At 42.0% G+C, this 18,027-nt stretch overlaps 1 protein-coding gene across 1 annotated transcript in view; it reads left to right on the top strand.

The window, feature by feature from the left end:
* TAOK3 (TAO kinase 3) overlaps positions 1-18,027 on the top strand; it is a 212,988-nt gene that overhangs the window by 96,096 nt on the left and 98,865 nt on the right. The window contains exons 9-11 of the mRNA XM_083151479.1: positions 2,107-2,198; positions 3,299-3,392; positions 7,604-7,685. Of these exons, the coding sequence (XP_083007605.1) occupies positions 2,107-2,198; positions 3,299-3,392; positions 7,604-7,685 (268 nt within the window). The remainder of the gene's footprint in view (positions 1-2,106; positions 2,199-3,298; positions 3,393-7,603; positions 7,686-18,027) is intronic.

Raw genomic sequence — 18,027 nt, 5'->3', positions numbered from 1 at the left:
TGGGTAGTGGGCAGTGTAAACAGGTATGCCGGGTCATCCGACATGGCTCCCATTTACAGCAATGGGGAAGCTCAACCTCCGAACTGCAGCATCCATCGGTCAACATGGAGGTTGAGCGGTGGGTGACACAGCCTCAGTTGCTGTCTGCTGTACTGTGCAGACAGCAGCGGAGGCTGGGAGGAGTTGAATGGATGCTACACACAGGCTGGGGACACGGAGGCTGGGGAAGCCCAGCATCTTACCTTGGTGCTGGGCTTGCCCACAGCAATGCGGTCCGGGTACAGAGATCGGTGGTCCCAGCGCTTGGAGATGATGTCATCTACAAATGCCATCCCCGTTTACACTGTTCGTCAGCACCGCAGTGTAAACGGACCAAAATCCTGGATCCGACCTGCTCCTAACTGTGAAGTTACTGGCTTGGTTTGAAAAATGACAGGTAGGAGCTGATTGGCCGGTGATAAAGACTTATCTCTTCACTGAGCTTAATAAATCTACCCCTTGTAGCTTTTCTTTGTTTTGGTCTGTCACACTTTTATTCCTTTCACTATGAATATATTTGCATTTATATTTTGGATTGTGTTTATAATATGGCATTTATTTAATACATTACATATTAACTCTTTTTTTTTATAGTTTTGCAGTCAGTTTTTATAAAAATAAATGTATCCTTGTTCTTTGCATATTTAGAACTTTATATGAAGACTGGGTTATCTTTTTCTTCTCTTTCAAGTATTGCACTACATCTACTAACTTCAACAGACTCTCCTTTCAAGATAACCAACCTACCTGTGTTTTTACATGTACCTAATTAACAGCCCCTGCCCACTTGTCACATCAATCTTGTTGGAATCACCATTGAAGGGAAAACAAACATAGACATGTAAATTAGCTTGTACAATGAGTAAATGTCCTAACACCATGGAGCTGCAATGGTTGTCTGTGTAGGTTTTATGAGTATCCCTTTTCCATATGGATTTTTTCCAAATTATTCCAAAAACCATAATTTCTAGAATGTACTTTTTTTTATTTTTTATTTTATATTTTAGATTTTTTTATGCTAAAAGCACTACTGGGGACATGATACGTAATACCCCTTTCACACCAGCCTGAATTCCCGGGTTGGCTCCAGAATCAACCCGTGACTAGTGCTGGTGTGCAAGGTTCCCTCGCCAAATTCCCAGGAAAATGTACTGAGCATTCAACCCTGCTATATAGCAGGGTTGCTCCTGGGACGAGCCCGGGAAACAGGCCGATGTGAAAGGCTGCGGGGGAATCTGGCAGCTGCGGCTGGGTGCTAGTAGCGCTATTTGCTGGGCAGCGTGGGCGGAAAGCTCTGCTAGGTTTGAAAAGACTGGTCGGATGCTCTCAGCCAATAAGCGTCCGGCCAGTCTTTTAAAAATATTTTTATATGCCCACACCCCACTGCCCGGCAAATAGAGCTACTTGCCGCAGCCAGGTCCCCGCAGTCTGGACCCCAGGCCCGCCACCTGCTGCCTGGACCCCGCCACCCACTGCCCGGACCCTCCTGCCCCCTCACACCAAGAAAATGCAGGGACTATGCTGGTGTGAAAGGGGCCAACCCGGGAATGTCCCTGCATGATCCAGGGACCATATTCCAGGGTAAGTCCCTGCATTTTCTGGTGTGAAAGGGGTATATCTGGCACTACTGGGGACTTGATGTGTAACTGGCATTACTGTGGACATAATATGTAACTGGCACTAATGGGGACATGATTTGTAACTGGCATTAAATATGTGCAAGAAAATTATTGCTTGCGCTTCAAATTCAGTGCCTTAGTACACAAACTTTCATATTTTGAAACCTTGTTTAATAATTTAAATAAAATATAATTGTGTGCGTTTCATGTGTTTATACAACATAAATGCATTTTGTGTTCACACATGGGTCCTATCCTCAAGATACCTCCTTGAAATATAAAAAATATTCTGAAATACGGAATAATCCATTATTCAAAAATCTTCTTACCCCAAGCATTCTGGATTTGGGATACTCAATTTGTACATTGTCTGTCTCTTCGGTACAAAGTAATAGGTAGTTTTTGTTTAATTTGTTCAGTATTACATTTGTGGTTTTTATGCTTTCAGGATGGCCCCTGAAGTTATTTTAGCAATGGATGAGGGGCAATATGAAGGGATGGTTGATATCTGGTCCCTTGGTATCACTTGCATTGAATTAGGTGAGTAAACGAAGTATGCAAGTATTCTTGAATATAAAAAAGGTGTAATTTTTTAAAAATATATTTGTGTATATAACTTTGTAAAACTTGCTGTTTCTTTGGCCTTTATTTGCTTAATCTAATTGTGTATGTATATATGTATGTATATGTATGTATGTGTGTGTGTGTATATATATATATATATATATATATATATATATATATATATATATATATATATATATATATATATATATATATATATATATATATACATACATACATACATACATACATACATACATACATACATACATACATACATACATACATACATACATACATACATACATACATACATACATACTCGGGCTGCTCCCATCCTATGGAATGCCCTTCCACGCACATTAAGACTCTCCACCAGTCTCCAAACTTTCAAGCGTTCCCTGAAAACTCACCTCTTTAGGCAAACCTATCATATTTAAGTTCTACACGCATAACCCTCCGAGGCACTTATGTATTTTATATAGCTTCCCTTCTGGACTTGTAACTGCTATGCTATTACTGGTGCCTCTCCTTATGTTTCCCCCTATATCCCTATAGATTGTAAGCTTGCAGCAGGGCTCTCCTACCTCCAAGTCTGTCTGTTGTTACCCAGTTTGTCTTATCACTGTCTACTATTGTAAAGCGCAACGGAAGCTGCGGTGCTATATAAGAAACTGTAAATAAAATAAGTGTGTGTGTGTATATGTATATGTGTGTATATATATATATATATATATATATATATATATATATATATATATATATATATATATATATATATATATATATATATATATACACACACACACATACATATTTTAAATAACACATAGATATAGTAAGGATACAGATGGTGGAAGCACTTCGCTGTGGCCTGTATGTTTATTCATGTTTTTAAGTTGTTATGAAATGAGATGAGCTATCATGCAATGGCCTCCCTACAATAACAAGGAGATTAAAATAATTTGATTTATATTGTATTCTGACACTACACAGCTCCTCTGGTTACTCTCCATACAACATCTTTTGCTCATTTTATTCCTCTTCTATCATGTCACTTTTATGTTCTCGTTCAGCCGAAAGGAAGCCTCCACTATTCAATATGAACGCAATGAGTGCCTTATATCACATAGCCCAGAACGAGTCCCCTACACTACAGTCTAACGAATGGTAAGTGCAAGCCTCCATATCTAGAAAATATAGAGCGTGTTTAATTGTTACCTGAGCAAAAGTAACATCCAGTCACCTTCTCTCACAGTACACTGGGGGATAAAATGAGCTGTCATTTTATCAGCCAGTGTGTACCGATGCACAGATGAGAGAGCGGATCATTGACGATGGTCATGCTGTGGAATGCAGCATGGCCACCCTCCTTAGCTCATCAGAAAGTGTGTATGAATTTACCAATGCCGTGTACCTGCAGTGAACATCGCCCAGTGTATACAACTCTTAACATAATGTACGTGCCCTCTCAAGTTTTTAGATTGTATTCATATGACCAAGCAATTAATTCTAATATTTTAGATCGCTAACAAATGCTTTGTGTTTCTTCTCACAATTCAGTAGTAGCCTAGAAAGGGTAGACTTGTATGTTAGAAGTGTCAGAGTTTTGTACTTCTGTAACCCTTTTGTCTCCAGCTATAAAGTGAGAAGAATCTGATAGTAGTGTTGTCAAATCGGATTCAGTATTAAATCCCGGCGGTCGGGATCCCGATCGCCGAAATCCCGACAGGGGGGGGGACGTGCATATCCCCCCCCCCCCCCCCCCCCCCTTGCGGGCTCGCTGCGCTCACCATGCAGTGGGCCCGGTGGACACCCCCGGAGGGAGAAAGTGTCGGGATTTCGGCGATCGGGATTCCAGCGTCGGGATTCTGAACGCCGGGATCCCGACCGCCGGGATTTACACTGCATCCCGTCAAATCTGTCTATAATTTCTTAGCTCAAAAATGTTGTTAGTGGTGCACATTATAAAGCTCCATACACACGGAGCAATTGGTCGCTGAGCGCTATATCGCTCTGCAACCAAATTGCTCAGTGTCTTGTTCTCCTCAGCGATAGAAGAGCCTGAACCACTGGTACTACTTGTGATCATTACACATATGTATTAAGACACTACCAATCTGCCATTTATTAAAACAGGTGTAATATATGACACAACTATTGTTGACACATATATGTCGACAAGTGTAAATGTCCTTTTAGAATATCTGTGAATAAAATGATAGTTCTGTGATTATAAAGGTGGTTTCTCCCTATAAGACCTTATTGAAGGTGGAAGTGTGATCTCTGCTTCTGTATACAAACACCAATCTAGGTTAATGACTGAATCACCTTAACAATACCACCTTATATAGGACTTTACTTTAAAAGAGCCTGAACCACGGCACTGGTACTACTTGTGATCATCACACATATGTATTAAGACACTACCAATCTGCCATTTATTAAAAACTGTTGTAATATATGACACACCTATTGTCCACACATATATGTCGACAAGTGCATGCTGAAATACTATATATAGAAAATACGAACACCTGGGAAAGTAATCACTGTCAACACACATGTCAACTGCTTTGTGCTGAAACATATATATTGTCTGAAGTTTAGACTGACAGTCAACAATTTATTCAAACATAATCACGGTCGACACATGTCAACAGGTGCATTTTGAAACTCTTGACCTGGTAAAAATATAGACATGGATGAGAGAGATAGTTGAACACCCATAATAAATTATTGTTAACCCAGATATTTGGGAAATAAATCAAAATTTTATGTTATACTATCTGCTCTCCCAGCCAGCAACTACTGCATGAGATACAAAGTTGCACTGAGCTTGGATACAATACTGTGTCTGCAGTCTTTAGTCAAGTATCAAGTGTCTAAATTTCTCAGCTGAATGTGTAGCTTTCCCTGGTCAACAAAACTGGATTCAAACACGTCACTAATGCCCCTAATTAGTGCCCCACTAATCTGTGCAGTCTGAAAGGTCCAGAGTTATTTTACTGTTTCCCAAAAAAAAATGGTATTTGGAAACGGTAAAAAAGCAGGGTCCTACCCGTTTCAGACCCGTTTTTTTGCAGTCTGAAACGCTATTTAGGACCCAGCCAATAGTGATCCCGCTCTGTGCATATCTAATGAACGGGCAGTGAATATTTAATGAGCGGGTGGGCATATTTGAGATCAGCAGCAGGGACGCCGATCTAACATACACTGCAGGGACCCCTTCCCTCCGCTGCACTGCGCTGCCCAGGTAGGAGGGAGGGGGGACGGTAGCAGCTTGCTGCTTTCACACAAGAAAACCTGTTTAGACCCGGTTTAAGACCGGGTTTATGTGCGGTCTGAAAGGGGCATTAAGCATGCTTTGACCAGTTTTAAGACCCGTTTTTAAATACCGGGTCTAAGCAGGATTTGCGGTGTGGAAGCAGTATAAAAATGTGCGGATCACCTCACTGAAGTATTAGTGGCAGGGGTTGGGATCATTTGGTCTATTGCATTATGGTAGAAAGTCATTAGGTCGAATCCATTAGGTCGACATGCTAAAAGGTCGACATGATTCTAGGTCGACATGGGAAAAGGTCGACATGATTCTAGGTCGAAAGGTCATTAGTTCGACAGGTCATTAGTTCGACAAGGTCATTAGTTCGACATTGTCTATGTCGACATTCACAAGGTCGACATGGGGTTTTTCACTGTTTTTTTACCTGAATGTCAACACAGTCGACATGGACACAGTTTAAAGTGCACTGCATCCCCTCGCATCGCTCGCTGCGCTCGCTATGCGTCGGGCACGGTGCCTCGCTACGCTCGGCACACTATTTTATTCTCCCACCACGCCCTAGTGGATGGTAGGGCATGAAATACCGCCTGTCGGCACATGTTGGCTCAAAAAAACAGTGAAAAACTCCATGTCGACCTTGTGAATGTCGACATAGACAATGTCGAACTAATGACCTTGTCGAACTAATGACCTGTCGAACTAATGACCTTTCGAACTAGAATCATGTCGACCTTTTCCCATGTCGACCTAGAGTCATGTCGACCTTTTAGCATGTCGACCTAATGGATTCGACCTAATGACTTTCTACCATAATGCAGTAGACCAAATGACCGCATCCCAGTGGCAGACTTGGCTGTGTATTTAAACAGCAATATATTACGGGTCAACACTAAACCAATAGGAGATACCTTTTATTAAGACTCCCTGACATCGACATCGATTCATAGCAAACTACTGTGACAACTTCATTATTCAAAATCTTGAATGGCACCTAGAAATTTGACATATAAAATTTAGGAGTATATTACATATAGTGCCCATTCAAGACACATGTTATTAAATAAATGATATCGACACCCTATCATCCAACAGTGCGTTGCCAGCAAGCCACCTTATTTTAACACCCCATATTCCTACTTTTTTTTCACTTATTCTTTTTTGTTTGTTTTATAATTCACAACTTTTAAAATGATTCCAATAAAGGTAATATTTTAAGAGACCTAATAGGTGCACCACATAATTGGCAGCCTTTTTCTTCTTCGTTTTTCCTGTCATAATATTTTGTCTAATGGTAGCATCCCCCCGCATTACCAACTCTTAACTTTCTTGTGTAACACATCAGGGGGTCCACCTCCCTCAAATAAGATGAGGGTCCTGTGTGAGTGACAACCTCTCCTGCCTTTCCTTTAAAATGAGACATTCTGCTGGGGAAAGCTGCTGGTCACAGGAGCGCGCGTCTGGCACCTGTCACCCCGTATACACGGGGATATGGCCATATACCTGCCGATTTCGGCTGAAATCACCCTGGGTGTACGGGGCTTAAGAACTTTTAATGTTATTTTATAAATACATTTATACCTTCTTGTTGTTGTTATTGTATATTTATATGGTGCCTAACAATACATAAATGTGCCAAATAATTTTCAAAAACACAAGAAAATAACAAACTGCAGTACAATTTAGGTTAAGTAAATTGGCCCTGAGCAGGTTCTGTGATCACATGACACCCAGTAATGTTCTGACATCACAGCAATTTCTGGCTTTGCAGAGTTTTGCTTATTAAAGTAAGGAGTCTATTCAGCGTCCCTTTATCGAGTGCAAGAAAAAATGAGCAAAGATACATCACCTTCATAGATGCTTCCAGGTGCTCCACAGCACATTGAGAAATAAATCTGCCCTCATGGGAAATGAAATATGATGGAGAAACCTGCCTTTGTTCCTATGTGTTATATTTCATGTCATGTGCATGTTTGTCATCTGCGCAAATCATTTAATAATTCCGTTTTGTTGTCCTTGCACACAGTTGCTTTAACTAAGTTTCCCATTGTTTGATCTGTTGCTTCGTTCATAGGACTGACTTATGCATTTTTCTCCTCAGGACGGACTCTTTCCGGGGATTTGTAGACTACTGTTTGCAGAAAATACCTCAGGAACGTCCCACATCAGAACAGCTGTTGAAGGTAGGATCCTGCTCTTCAGTCTCACTCTGAATTGTTAAAGCTTCTTACCTGTAACAGAATTATTCAGTGTCTTTCCTCACGTCAAGGGCTCCGATATGACCAAAATGGTCACATGGTTATACATGTGCAAAATAGCTTACCATGACCTGAGTATGTATAAATTCCATACATATTTTAAAAAGTTATGAACGATATTCCGGGTTGAATCCATTCGCCAGAAAAGTCCCCTTTTGTACTATGTCTCATGTGGCAAATTAAGAAATTGTTTCGAATTGTCCACGTATTTTATGATTGGCAGTCAATAGCCCTGGTTTTGCCTATCACTTTCACCATAAATAATTTTATTTTGAGTCTGGACCACCAACCCAAGGCACCCCTGCGAGTGTCTCACGGCCCCCCAAGGTGCCACGGCACACAGTTTGGGAAACACTGCACTAGGTGATGACAATTAAAGTGGCAATTGTACTGTATGTAAAGTAAAAGTTAAACATAAAGTCTAGTTTTAGTTTATTTGCATGGAAGGTATATCTACATATTCATTACTGAATATTTTGTATAATTACTACAAATTCTCCTTCCTGAAAGCCAGGAAAGGGTTTTAGTTCCTAAAGAGAATCTTATGGGGCTTTTGGCAAACTTTAATCTTGGCCACCAGTCTAGTCTGTTTAGGTAAATTCTATAAATGTTTATACAATGCAACCACCATTTGGTACTATGTAGTGCAGTGAGGTCAGTGGCTTTTGAGGCACCCGCATCCACCACCCAACCTCCATTTTTGGAGCTGGCCCTGATTCCCAGAATACAGGGGACAATATGAGTAGGCGACCCACACATTTAAAGAACCAGCACCAGGCTCCACTAGCAGGGTATGTAATGCCATAGCCAGGGGACATGCTTAATTGGGTTCCATGGCCAAAACATTACCCACCCTAACTAGTTAGCCCGGGTCAGTAGTTCTGGAGGAGGTAGGGACCCCCTCAAATAAAGGGGGCTCCCCAGGCTTGGGCTGAAGCCAGAGGCTATCCCCACACCCCTGGGTGGTGGGTGTAGGGTTGATAGCTGGTTTTTAAAAGTAATATCGTTCTTTGCAGTGGGACTACAGGTCCCAGCAAGCCTGCCCCACATGCTGGTTCCTGGGAGACTCAGTTACCAGCATGCGGAGCATTAAAAGTCTGCTAGTACCCATAGCCCCCCTGTTAAGGAAATATTAAAATAAAAACACAAACAATGTTTTAAAAAATATTTTTTAAACTGCATATTTTTTTCGGCGGTGTCTTCATCTGGGGGTGGCGGCCTTTTAAGCTCTTTTGCATGGCTGCTGTCTTCAAGGACTTTGGAGTCTTCAGGAGCTCTTCTCTGGTTCTCCTCCACCATTGGACTGCCTGCCCCCTGTCTCACGTTGGCTAATATAGCCAGCTAAAGGGTGCCGGGAAATTATGTTGCAAGCTGTGTTTGGTTAGCCGCAGATATGTTGAAATGTAATTTTTTATTTTGCCGATGCCCACTACCAATGTATTGGCTGTGACTGTTGCTGGGGTAGTGGACATCGGCGATAGTGGGAACGGCAATAGCGCTACTCACTGCTTGTTATATGCTACCCCTGCCTTCCGCTACTGCCATCGCTGCTTCCCGCACCTCTGCCTGCTCCTCACTTGTAATGATGAGCAGGCTGTTAAATTTAAACATATATAAAAAATGAGTGTGAGAAGTGTGGTACCTGCAGAGTGCACAGTGCAGACTGACACTGCGCAGCACTAACAGCGGATGCAGGCTGTCAGTGTGTGACAGCATGATCCGGTGTCCTATCACATCTGTCTCCGTCTCAATAAATAGATAGATAGATATAGCAATAGGAACCCAGAACAGATATATACCCAACCACCATATAAACACAGAAAGACAACAAAACCAAAAACCCAAAGCAAACCTTCCCCAGAACCCCTCACCCTGTATGACCTACTCCTGTATAAACTACCTAACTATACCTTTCCCTCCCCCTTAATATAAAAATAAATAAAATCGAGGACAAAGAACTAATGACCTTAAAATAGGTTGAACTGAACCTAGCTCTCCCACAGTAAACAAATATAGATAATAACATTTCAAGGATAAACAGGATATATAATTATTAAACATAAGTAAAAAAAGGTATATAAAAAAAGTAAAATAAGAACATAGGGCCATATAGAAACAAATTTGACACGTTTAATAGTAGAATAGTAACGAACGGTAGCCTGGACAAATCACAAAGCTCTGGTGCAAAAAAATATATCATTCCCATTCCACTGCACATAATGCAACAAATATTTAATGAGAGGTATGCACCAAAGTCACCTGAAGAGAAGGTTTGTTGCAATAAAATATACTGTTTTTATATGTGACTGGAAGATGCATAACTGCCAGTAATACAGAGGAAAAGTGCAATCCTTAACATTAGCCAGAAGCCATGAAGATTTATTTATTGTATTTATTAGGGAAGAAAAACACAGCACTTAAGGTACCCATAGACGGTCCGTTCCCGGACCGTCCGTTTTGTACTATGCGATGCGCGCTCCCGTGCATCACATAGTACGGTACAAAAAGTTTGTGCTGCACATACTTTTTGTACTAGCTAAACATCGTATCGGATCGCATTGCATGCACTAGGCATGCGATCCGATACGATGCATGCTAATTAAGACCCAAACGGATCCGTTTAACGGACCGTGTATGGGCACCTTTATAAACATCATAAGTAAAACAACAACAACAAAAAAAGGTCAGAAAAGAGTTGTGTATACCAATGATAACACATTTTACAGTGTAATGAATTTAAGGGAAAAACTCAAAATATTTCCCCCTCCATCAGAATGAAGTTCTGAAATAATGTGAAGTAATAGTCTAATTGTACACATTGGCGAGGAGAATCCTCCTTGGTAAGTGGTCCAAAAGGACTAATCAACTAGATGTAATTCAAGGGTTGCATGTGCGGTCCTACAGTCTTAGTGCAGCATCTTACCCTTCATGTTTAAACAATACAAAAAATGCTCCAAAATTCCTCTCAGATCTCACTTCCTTCAATATTCTCCCAAAAACACTCATACACCCACCATTTACTAATTGTAATCTGTAGAAGCCACAAAGGAGGTTGTATGTTTAGGCTAATCTGGCAACTGGTGGCCCACAACTACCTGTTTACCACCACTTGATTGACATCTATAAAACAATAGGGACCAATACAGACATATGCTAGGAGTTATACCTCTCTTTTTTTTTAGGCCAAAATGGGGAATGAATGTGATACAGAATGACAACATAGTCATAATGTCACATTGTTAATGTCCACAGTTAAGAATATCAACATAATGTTTTCTTGTTTGACACCTAACCAGAACTACAGCCTAAACGTATCTTGATATTATGTCCATGCCATCATTGTGAATGTTGTCATGTTTACTGTAGACATAACATTTATTGCAACATTCTGGTGTTGCACTTCTTATTGTTGACATAAAAACTATGAATCATGGGGGATACTGATATCCGTTATAACAAAATGTGTAATATATAAAAAGCACAACCCCACTGCTAAGAGCCCCAGCTAAGTATATAATAAAAGTGGCTACAGGTACCATGTTCAGTTTACCTATGTGATGGATTGGGATGCAGCCAAAATCCCGACCGGGTCAAAATACCGACATACAGAATGTACAGGAGAAACAGTCACCATGACTTTGTGTCGACAGGTCGACATGGGTTTTTTCACACTTTTTTGACCCGATATGTGCCGACAGGCGGTATTTCATGCCCTACCATCCACTAGGGCGTGGTGGGAGAATAAAATAGTGTGCAGAGCGAAGCGAGGGGCTGCGGTTCACTTCCAACTGTGTCCATGTCGACATTCTGGTCAAAAAGCCTGTCGACAGTCATGTTGACGGTTTCACCTGTACATTCTATATGTCTGTATTTTGGCCTTGTTGTGATTTTGACACTGTCGGGATTTCATACCGAATCCGATGGATTGTATCTATGTAATTAACCTTTCGTAAAACTGTTTGACCTCTTGATCCTCTTTGATTTCCAGAGTTTCTTGCACTTCTTGTATCACAGAGGAAGTGGTGGGAGGACCAGTTATTGCTATTTAAATGGTTTAATGATGCTTTAAATCCAGGAATTGTTAACACCTCTTTTTTCCCTAAGTTCTGCTGGAATGTTAATGCACTGTCCTTATAAATGGAGCCAAATTTATATGTAAGGCATTTCCCTTATGATAAATCATGCAGTGACCGATTATAACCACCTTATAACCTAAACTGTGTGCCGTAGCTCCCTGGGGTTCCCCGGTTGGCGGTCCAGGACCAATTCAAATTGTTAATTATTTATTGGCAAAACCAGTGCTGTTGACTGCCAATCAAAAAATGTGTACAAAGCACCAGACAGGGCTGCCCACTATCCCCACTAATCTTTGTCCTTTCCATAGAACCCTTAGCTACCTCCATTCATTATGACCCAAACATTCCTGGCTTGCGCACGGGCCCCATTACCCACAAACTTAGCCTGTTTGCGGATGACGTCCTCCTTTTCGTGACTAACCCTATTAGTACCCTCCCTTTTCTCCATTCAACACTGTCTTCAGTGCTGCCTCATACTATAAGCTCAACACCACCAAAACAGACGCCCTCCCGATAAACCTCACTGACTCACTACCCTTGTTGAAAGCCACATACAAATACAACTGGCAAACTCAGTCGATAAAATACCTAGGCATCCATATTACACCTCTCATGGCAAATGTTTTCGACGCCAACCTATCCCCCCTCCTAGCTTCCCTAGCTGCCCTCTCCAAATCCTGGCTGTCGTTTGAAATCTCCTGGTTGGGACGTATGGCGGCTTTTAAGATGTCGCTACTCCCTAAACTAATGTACTTGTTCCGCACCATCCCCTATGTTTTCCCTAAAAAGTCTTTACAATTAGCCACTACTATTCTGACAAAGTGGGGGAAATTTACTAAATGAAATTTGTAAAAAATAGGTATCCAGAAATACACTTATTTTTGACATTTACTATCCCGAAAATACGGCAATTCGTAGTCGTATCAATACGAATATGAATTGCCGTATTTTCGGGATTGTAAATGTCAAAAATAAGTGTATTTCTGGATACAAATACACCTATTTTTTACAAATTTCCTTTAGTAAATTTCCCCCAGTATGTCTGGGCGGAGAAACCCCCTGCGATGGCCCGTTCGAAGATGTCGATCCCCAAAGCTTTCGGGGGACTAGACCTCCCTGACCTATTTCAATACCATTCTGCATGTCTGCTGGCCCCGATTTAAGCATTACAATGACCTTAGCGCCCCTAGAACATGGGTGACCGTCGAATAGACCTTCTCCCCCCAGATACTGCTTTCAGACCTCCTCAAAATCCCGAAGCACGCCAGACCCTCCCTTCCAAACCTACTCCCATCCACTAAAGCATCCCTCCACGTATGGGACCAACTTATTACTAAGCTCCCGCCTCCCAATTCCCTTATCGCCACTCTGCCTATCATTACAGTAGCAAAATTAATTCCCAACCTCCGATTGACGACCTGGAGGGCATGCGGGATCGCCTCCCTGGGCGACATTCTGGATGCTCACTCCTTGGTCCCTTTCTCCTCCCTCCAGAAGCAATACTCACTCCCTGAATCGGAAATATACCACTATACGCAACTTGCACATTGGTGGAAAACCCACTTCCATACCTACTCCTCACCAAATGCCCTCTCCCATGGTATACGCCAAAGGGGACATCTCATTTTTGTACAGGACCTTGGTGACCCCCTCTGTCTTTACAAGGACCTCGGCCCATAGAAAGTGGGAGGCGGACTTGGGCGGCCCTCTGTCCCCTGCCCAGTGGCAAAAGATTTTTTTTATCCACCTACACGATGTCCCGATGCCTGAACCACACTGAGATGCACATCAAACTTATTAACAGACTCTATTTAACCCCCGACCGCCTCCACACTTTCTGGCCTTCATGCTCTAACCAGTGCTGGAGGCAGTGTGGCTCTGTGGGCACTATATATCACATCTTTTGGTCCTGCCCAAAACTCCAGGAGTACTGGAAGGGGGTCTTCAATTTGATTTCTACGGTCCTCCAGATCGATATCACCCCCTCCCCGGGCATCGCCTTGCTCCATATATACCCCCAAGATGTTCCAACACAGAAAACATATGTCCTTGTGCATATCCTCATTGCTGCACGTGCTAACCTGGCTCAGCAATGGAAACAACCCTCGCCCCCCCCATCCCTCCTCAAGGTTAGCCTGAAAATCAACCACCATTACCATATGGAAACCAACACCCTGCCTACCCCACCCAGCCCTTCCCCCCCCCCTCACCCCCGTTGGTCTCCTTGGTTCAAGTACATCACAGACGAGGAAGGAGCCAAACTTCTCCCCTCCGGAGCCACCCAAGATTTACCACAGTTCAGTTTAGTTGAATCTCCAGACGCCTCCCCCCCCCCCCCCCCCCCAAGCCCAATGTTACAGTCCAGCTCCCTCCACCCCGTATGAATGTGAGGACCACTGAACCGAAGCGTTAGACAAAACTGTCTGTTGGATAACCACTGCTGGTTGGAATGTCATACTCTACCAAATTTTGCATTGTTTATGCCTATGTTGCTTTATTTGGTCACTCTGCACAGTGACGTGTTATGGGTAATTTACCAATCTGTATATTATTTGCTTCGGTACTTGTTTCCTAGAACGGCTACAATCGTGAGTGATCGTGGCTCTTAATTAAGGGACACGATCCTCACGATGTGGCCGATTTTTTACAATTTTTTCACTTTGAATGACAGAAATCGGGTCAATCGGTCGGTCGCGACCAATTAAAATCGGCCGCGATGCGACCGACCGATTGACCCGATTTTTCCATAGACTTCAATGTTAAAAAATCTTTTAACATTGAAATCGGGAGGATCGCGTCGGTCTTGTGCCATTATAATGGCACAAGATGAGATGGACTTGATTAAGTCCATCTCACATAGGGTAAAATGATAAAAAAGGTGAAATGGCCCAATATGACCCATTTCACATTTTTTATGTGCCCGCCATGACCCCACGATAGACGTCAACCCGAAGCGTGGCGAGCGCAGCGAGCCCGCGAGGGGCGGCGGTGCGCGTCCTCCGACCTTTTCATTCCCCTACTATCCACTAGGGCGTGGAGTGAGAATAGAATAGTGTGGCGAGCGCAGCGAGCCACCGAGCCCGAAGCGTGGCGAGCGCAGCGAGCCCCGCGAGGGGACGCGTATACCTGTGAAGTTAGACGCGTCCCCTCGCGGGGCTCGCTGCGCTCGCCACGCTTCGGGCTCGGTGGCTCGCTGCGCTCGCCACACTATTCTGTTCTCACTCCACGCCCTAGTGGATAGTAGGGGAATGAAAAGGTCGGAGGACGCGCACCGCCGCCCCTCGCGGGCTCGCTGCGCTCGCCACGCTTCGGGTTGACGTCTATCGTGGGGTCTAGCCCACTTAGTAACATTTGGGGGGGCAATTGAAACAAATCTGGTGAAAAAAAAAAAAATCGGGTGAAAAATCGGTCGGTCGGATCGGTCGCATCGTATGCGACCAAATCGCATGCGATGCGATCGATCCGATTTTTTATCTTACGACCACAACGATCTAAATCGTTGTGGCCGTGCTAGGAAACAAGTACCTTTGCTTCCGTTTGCTATCCATGTCCCCCCCCCTCCCCCCCTCTTTTTTATTGTGTCCCCCCCCCCTCTTCTTTTTTTGTACCCCATAAAAATTTCTGTACCAATAAAAATCGATTGATGGAAAAAATGTGTACAAAGTGGTCCTTTACCACATAACTGACCCGAAGAATCGCATATAAACCCAATCTGCTTAATGTTATATTTATTCTGGGTTTTTTTTGGGGCCTAAGGGTGCCATGAAAAATTGATACTCTAGCGTTCCGCAATTAAAAAAAGATTGGGAACCAGTCTATTTTATGCTTTGTACCACCCTAACCCCAATTGCCTGCTCTGTTCTATTCTACAATGCTCAGTCCCTCTCTTCACCCTACTGGTCCATCCCACTCCCATACTTCTGTTCCCAACGGTCTGTCAGGACCTCCTCCCCAGCTAGGTCCATCTTCCTAGTAGTGGTTGCCATTGGATGGGCGGTGCGTACTACAAACACATGTTGGCAACTGCAGAGACCTTAGCAAACTATTTTATGTAGATGTGGCCTGAAGTACAAGAAATCAAATACTTGATACAAGTAATAGAGATCAAATATTTACAAGCCATACTGCTGTGGTATTTAAAGTAGGAGAGGCATACATTTTAAATAATACTAATTTCATCTTCAGGAGAACATACTTTAATTGTTTTTGTATACATACTTCATTCCACTGTGGGATACAGGAAAAAACTTTTTCATTTGTGCTCAGTATATGCCATAACTTGCACAAATTGGCTGCCTGAGAACTATATCATTTGTATGTCCTATCCAGAAACACAAAATTGTCTACCTGTTGTGTTTTCTGACATGAGGTCAAAGGATTCTTCTGTGAAAATGGTTTCGCCTGATTGATACATCCATCAAGGCTGTTCAAGAAACCTCTCTTGGAATCATGAAATACATATACCAACACTATTACTGACATATATGTGAATTGGAGTTTCTGGGAATAATGCATACAAATTGTATTTTGGGAATAGATATGATGGGTTTTGGTGCATGACAGCTGGCGGCATGTTGGGCCCAGTTGTTGTCACCTAGATTTCCTGTATACCTCGAAATCAAATCAATAAAGTTGAACTTTGGAATACAAGTGTCCAAATCTAAACAAACACCTTGCCAAATTATAAACTAATCAAGATATAAAAAAAAAAAAAAAACCAGTATATCCTTGATATGAACCCATTTAAATGTTGCCTCGCAAGGGACTACTCAAGAGCCAAGTGTAAGGACAATACTCCAGTCTGACGTAACGGTGTGTGATAATTCACACAATAAGGGAATATAGTTGCGTCACAACAGCCATCCATTCGTATTTGGAGGAAGTGACCTAAATACTAGCATTACTCTCTTGAAACATAACTTTTTTTTAGTAAAAAAATTTACCCTTTCCTAAAGTTACACGATGATAAAACATTTAGAGTAGCTTCCACTCTCTGGACAAATCTTCAGATGCTTATTTTATGATTTTTGGACTTTTCACAGATTTCTACCTTGTTCCTAGCACTACCATAGTAATTACAAATAATAATTGTACAAAAAGAAAAAGGGATCACTATGGTGTATAATTGAATACCTTCCGAAGAAAGTGCGGTTTGTCCTAAAGTATTTTCAGTTTGAAATCATTACTGCATATCCCTTACCGACATGGCAGAAAAATATTTGTCAATGTCTTCTGTTATCTCCTATTACCAAGAAGTGTTATTTTTTTTATCTAGCCCTGAAGTCGGAGGGGTAGCATTATTTAGTTCTCATAAAAGGCCCATACACACTGGTCAATTTTGAGCTGAAAGTAGCTAACTTTTGGTGTTTTGAGCTACTTTTAGCTCAAAATCCCCCAGTCTGTATACCATCACCGGCCGTCAGGATATTTTAACAGCCAAGTGAACCACTTTCCATAATCTTGTACTATGGAAAGTGGTTCATCCCTCTCTGGGACAGGCAAAAATTGATCAGTCTGTATGCAGTGATTTCACATCATCACTCCTCATATACGCTGGGCAAGAATGGCCAGTGTGTATGAGGCTTTAGAATGTGCTGCTTTACTACAGTTCTTTTCAATAAATTTAAAACCTGTTTATTTCTTCAACTTTTTTTTTAATCTTCAATTGAACAATATACCAAAATATGGTAAAAAAAAAATGCGAAAGATCCCTCTGATGTCGAGGACCGTTCTAAACATGTAAAATAATAAGAATAAAGTATAACAAAAATGTGTAGGGCGCTTTAAAATGGTCAGTGGGAAATAATAAAACTGGAGTAATTTTGCTTGTTAACCACCTTTCTTTAGACCTCTGCAGCGATCTTTGGAAACTTCGGTACAAGTTTCCCAATTTGGGTATGATAATGGCGATAAACAGTAAGACTGCACATGGGGACACGGGCTGGAGGTGAGGGGGCAATCGTAAGGACCTTCACTGTAGTGTATATAGGGGAGTACATTAGAATATCAATAGATAAAGGCAGAAAATGGGAGTTCTAAAATAAAAATACCCTTAATATCTGTACCTTTTAAACATAGTATGCCATTTTTAATATTTCTTAAAAAGTCTTTGGATCTATACTATATGTAATAAAAAGTCCAGATTTAGTGATTTAATAATTCACCTAAAAAAATGTTATTCCAATTCACTG

Source organism: Crinia signifera, chromosome 1 (genome assembly GCF_055691185.1).
Source record: "Crinia signifera chromosome 1, ASM5569118v1, whole genome shotgun sequence".
NCBI classification, from domain to species: Eukaryota; Metazoa; Chordata; class Amphibia; order Anura; family Myobatrachidae; genus Crinia; species Crinia signifera.
The sequence above is the reverse complement of the archived record's forward strand: the minus strand, read 5'-3'. Positions and strand labels throughout refer to the sequence as shown.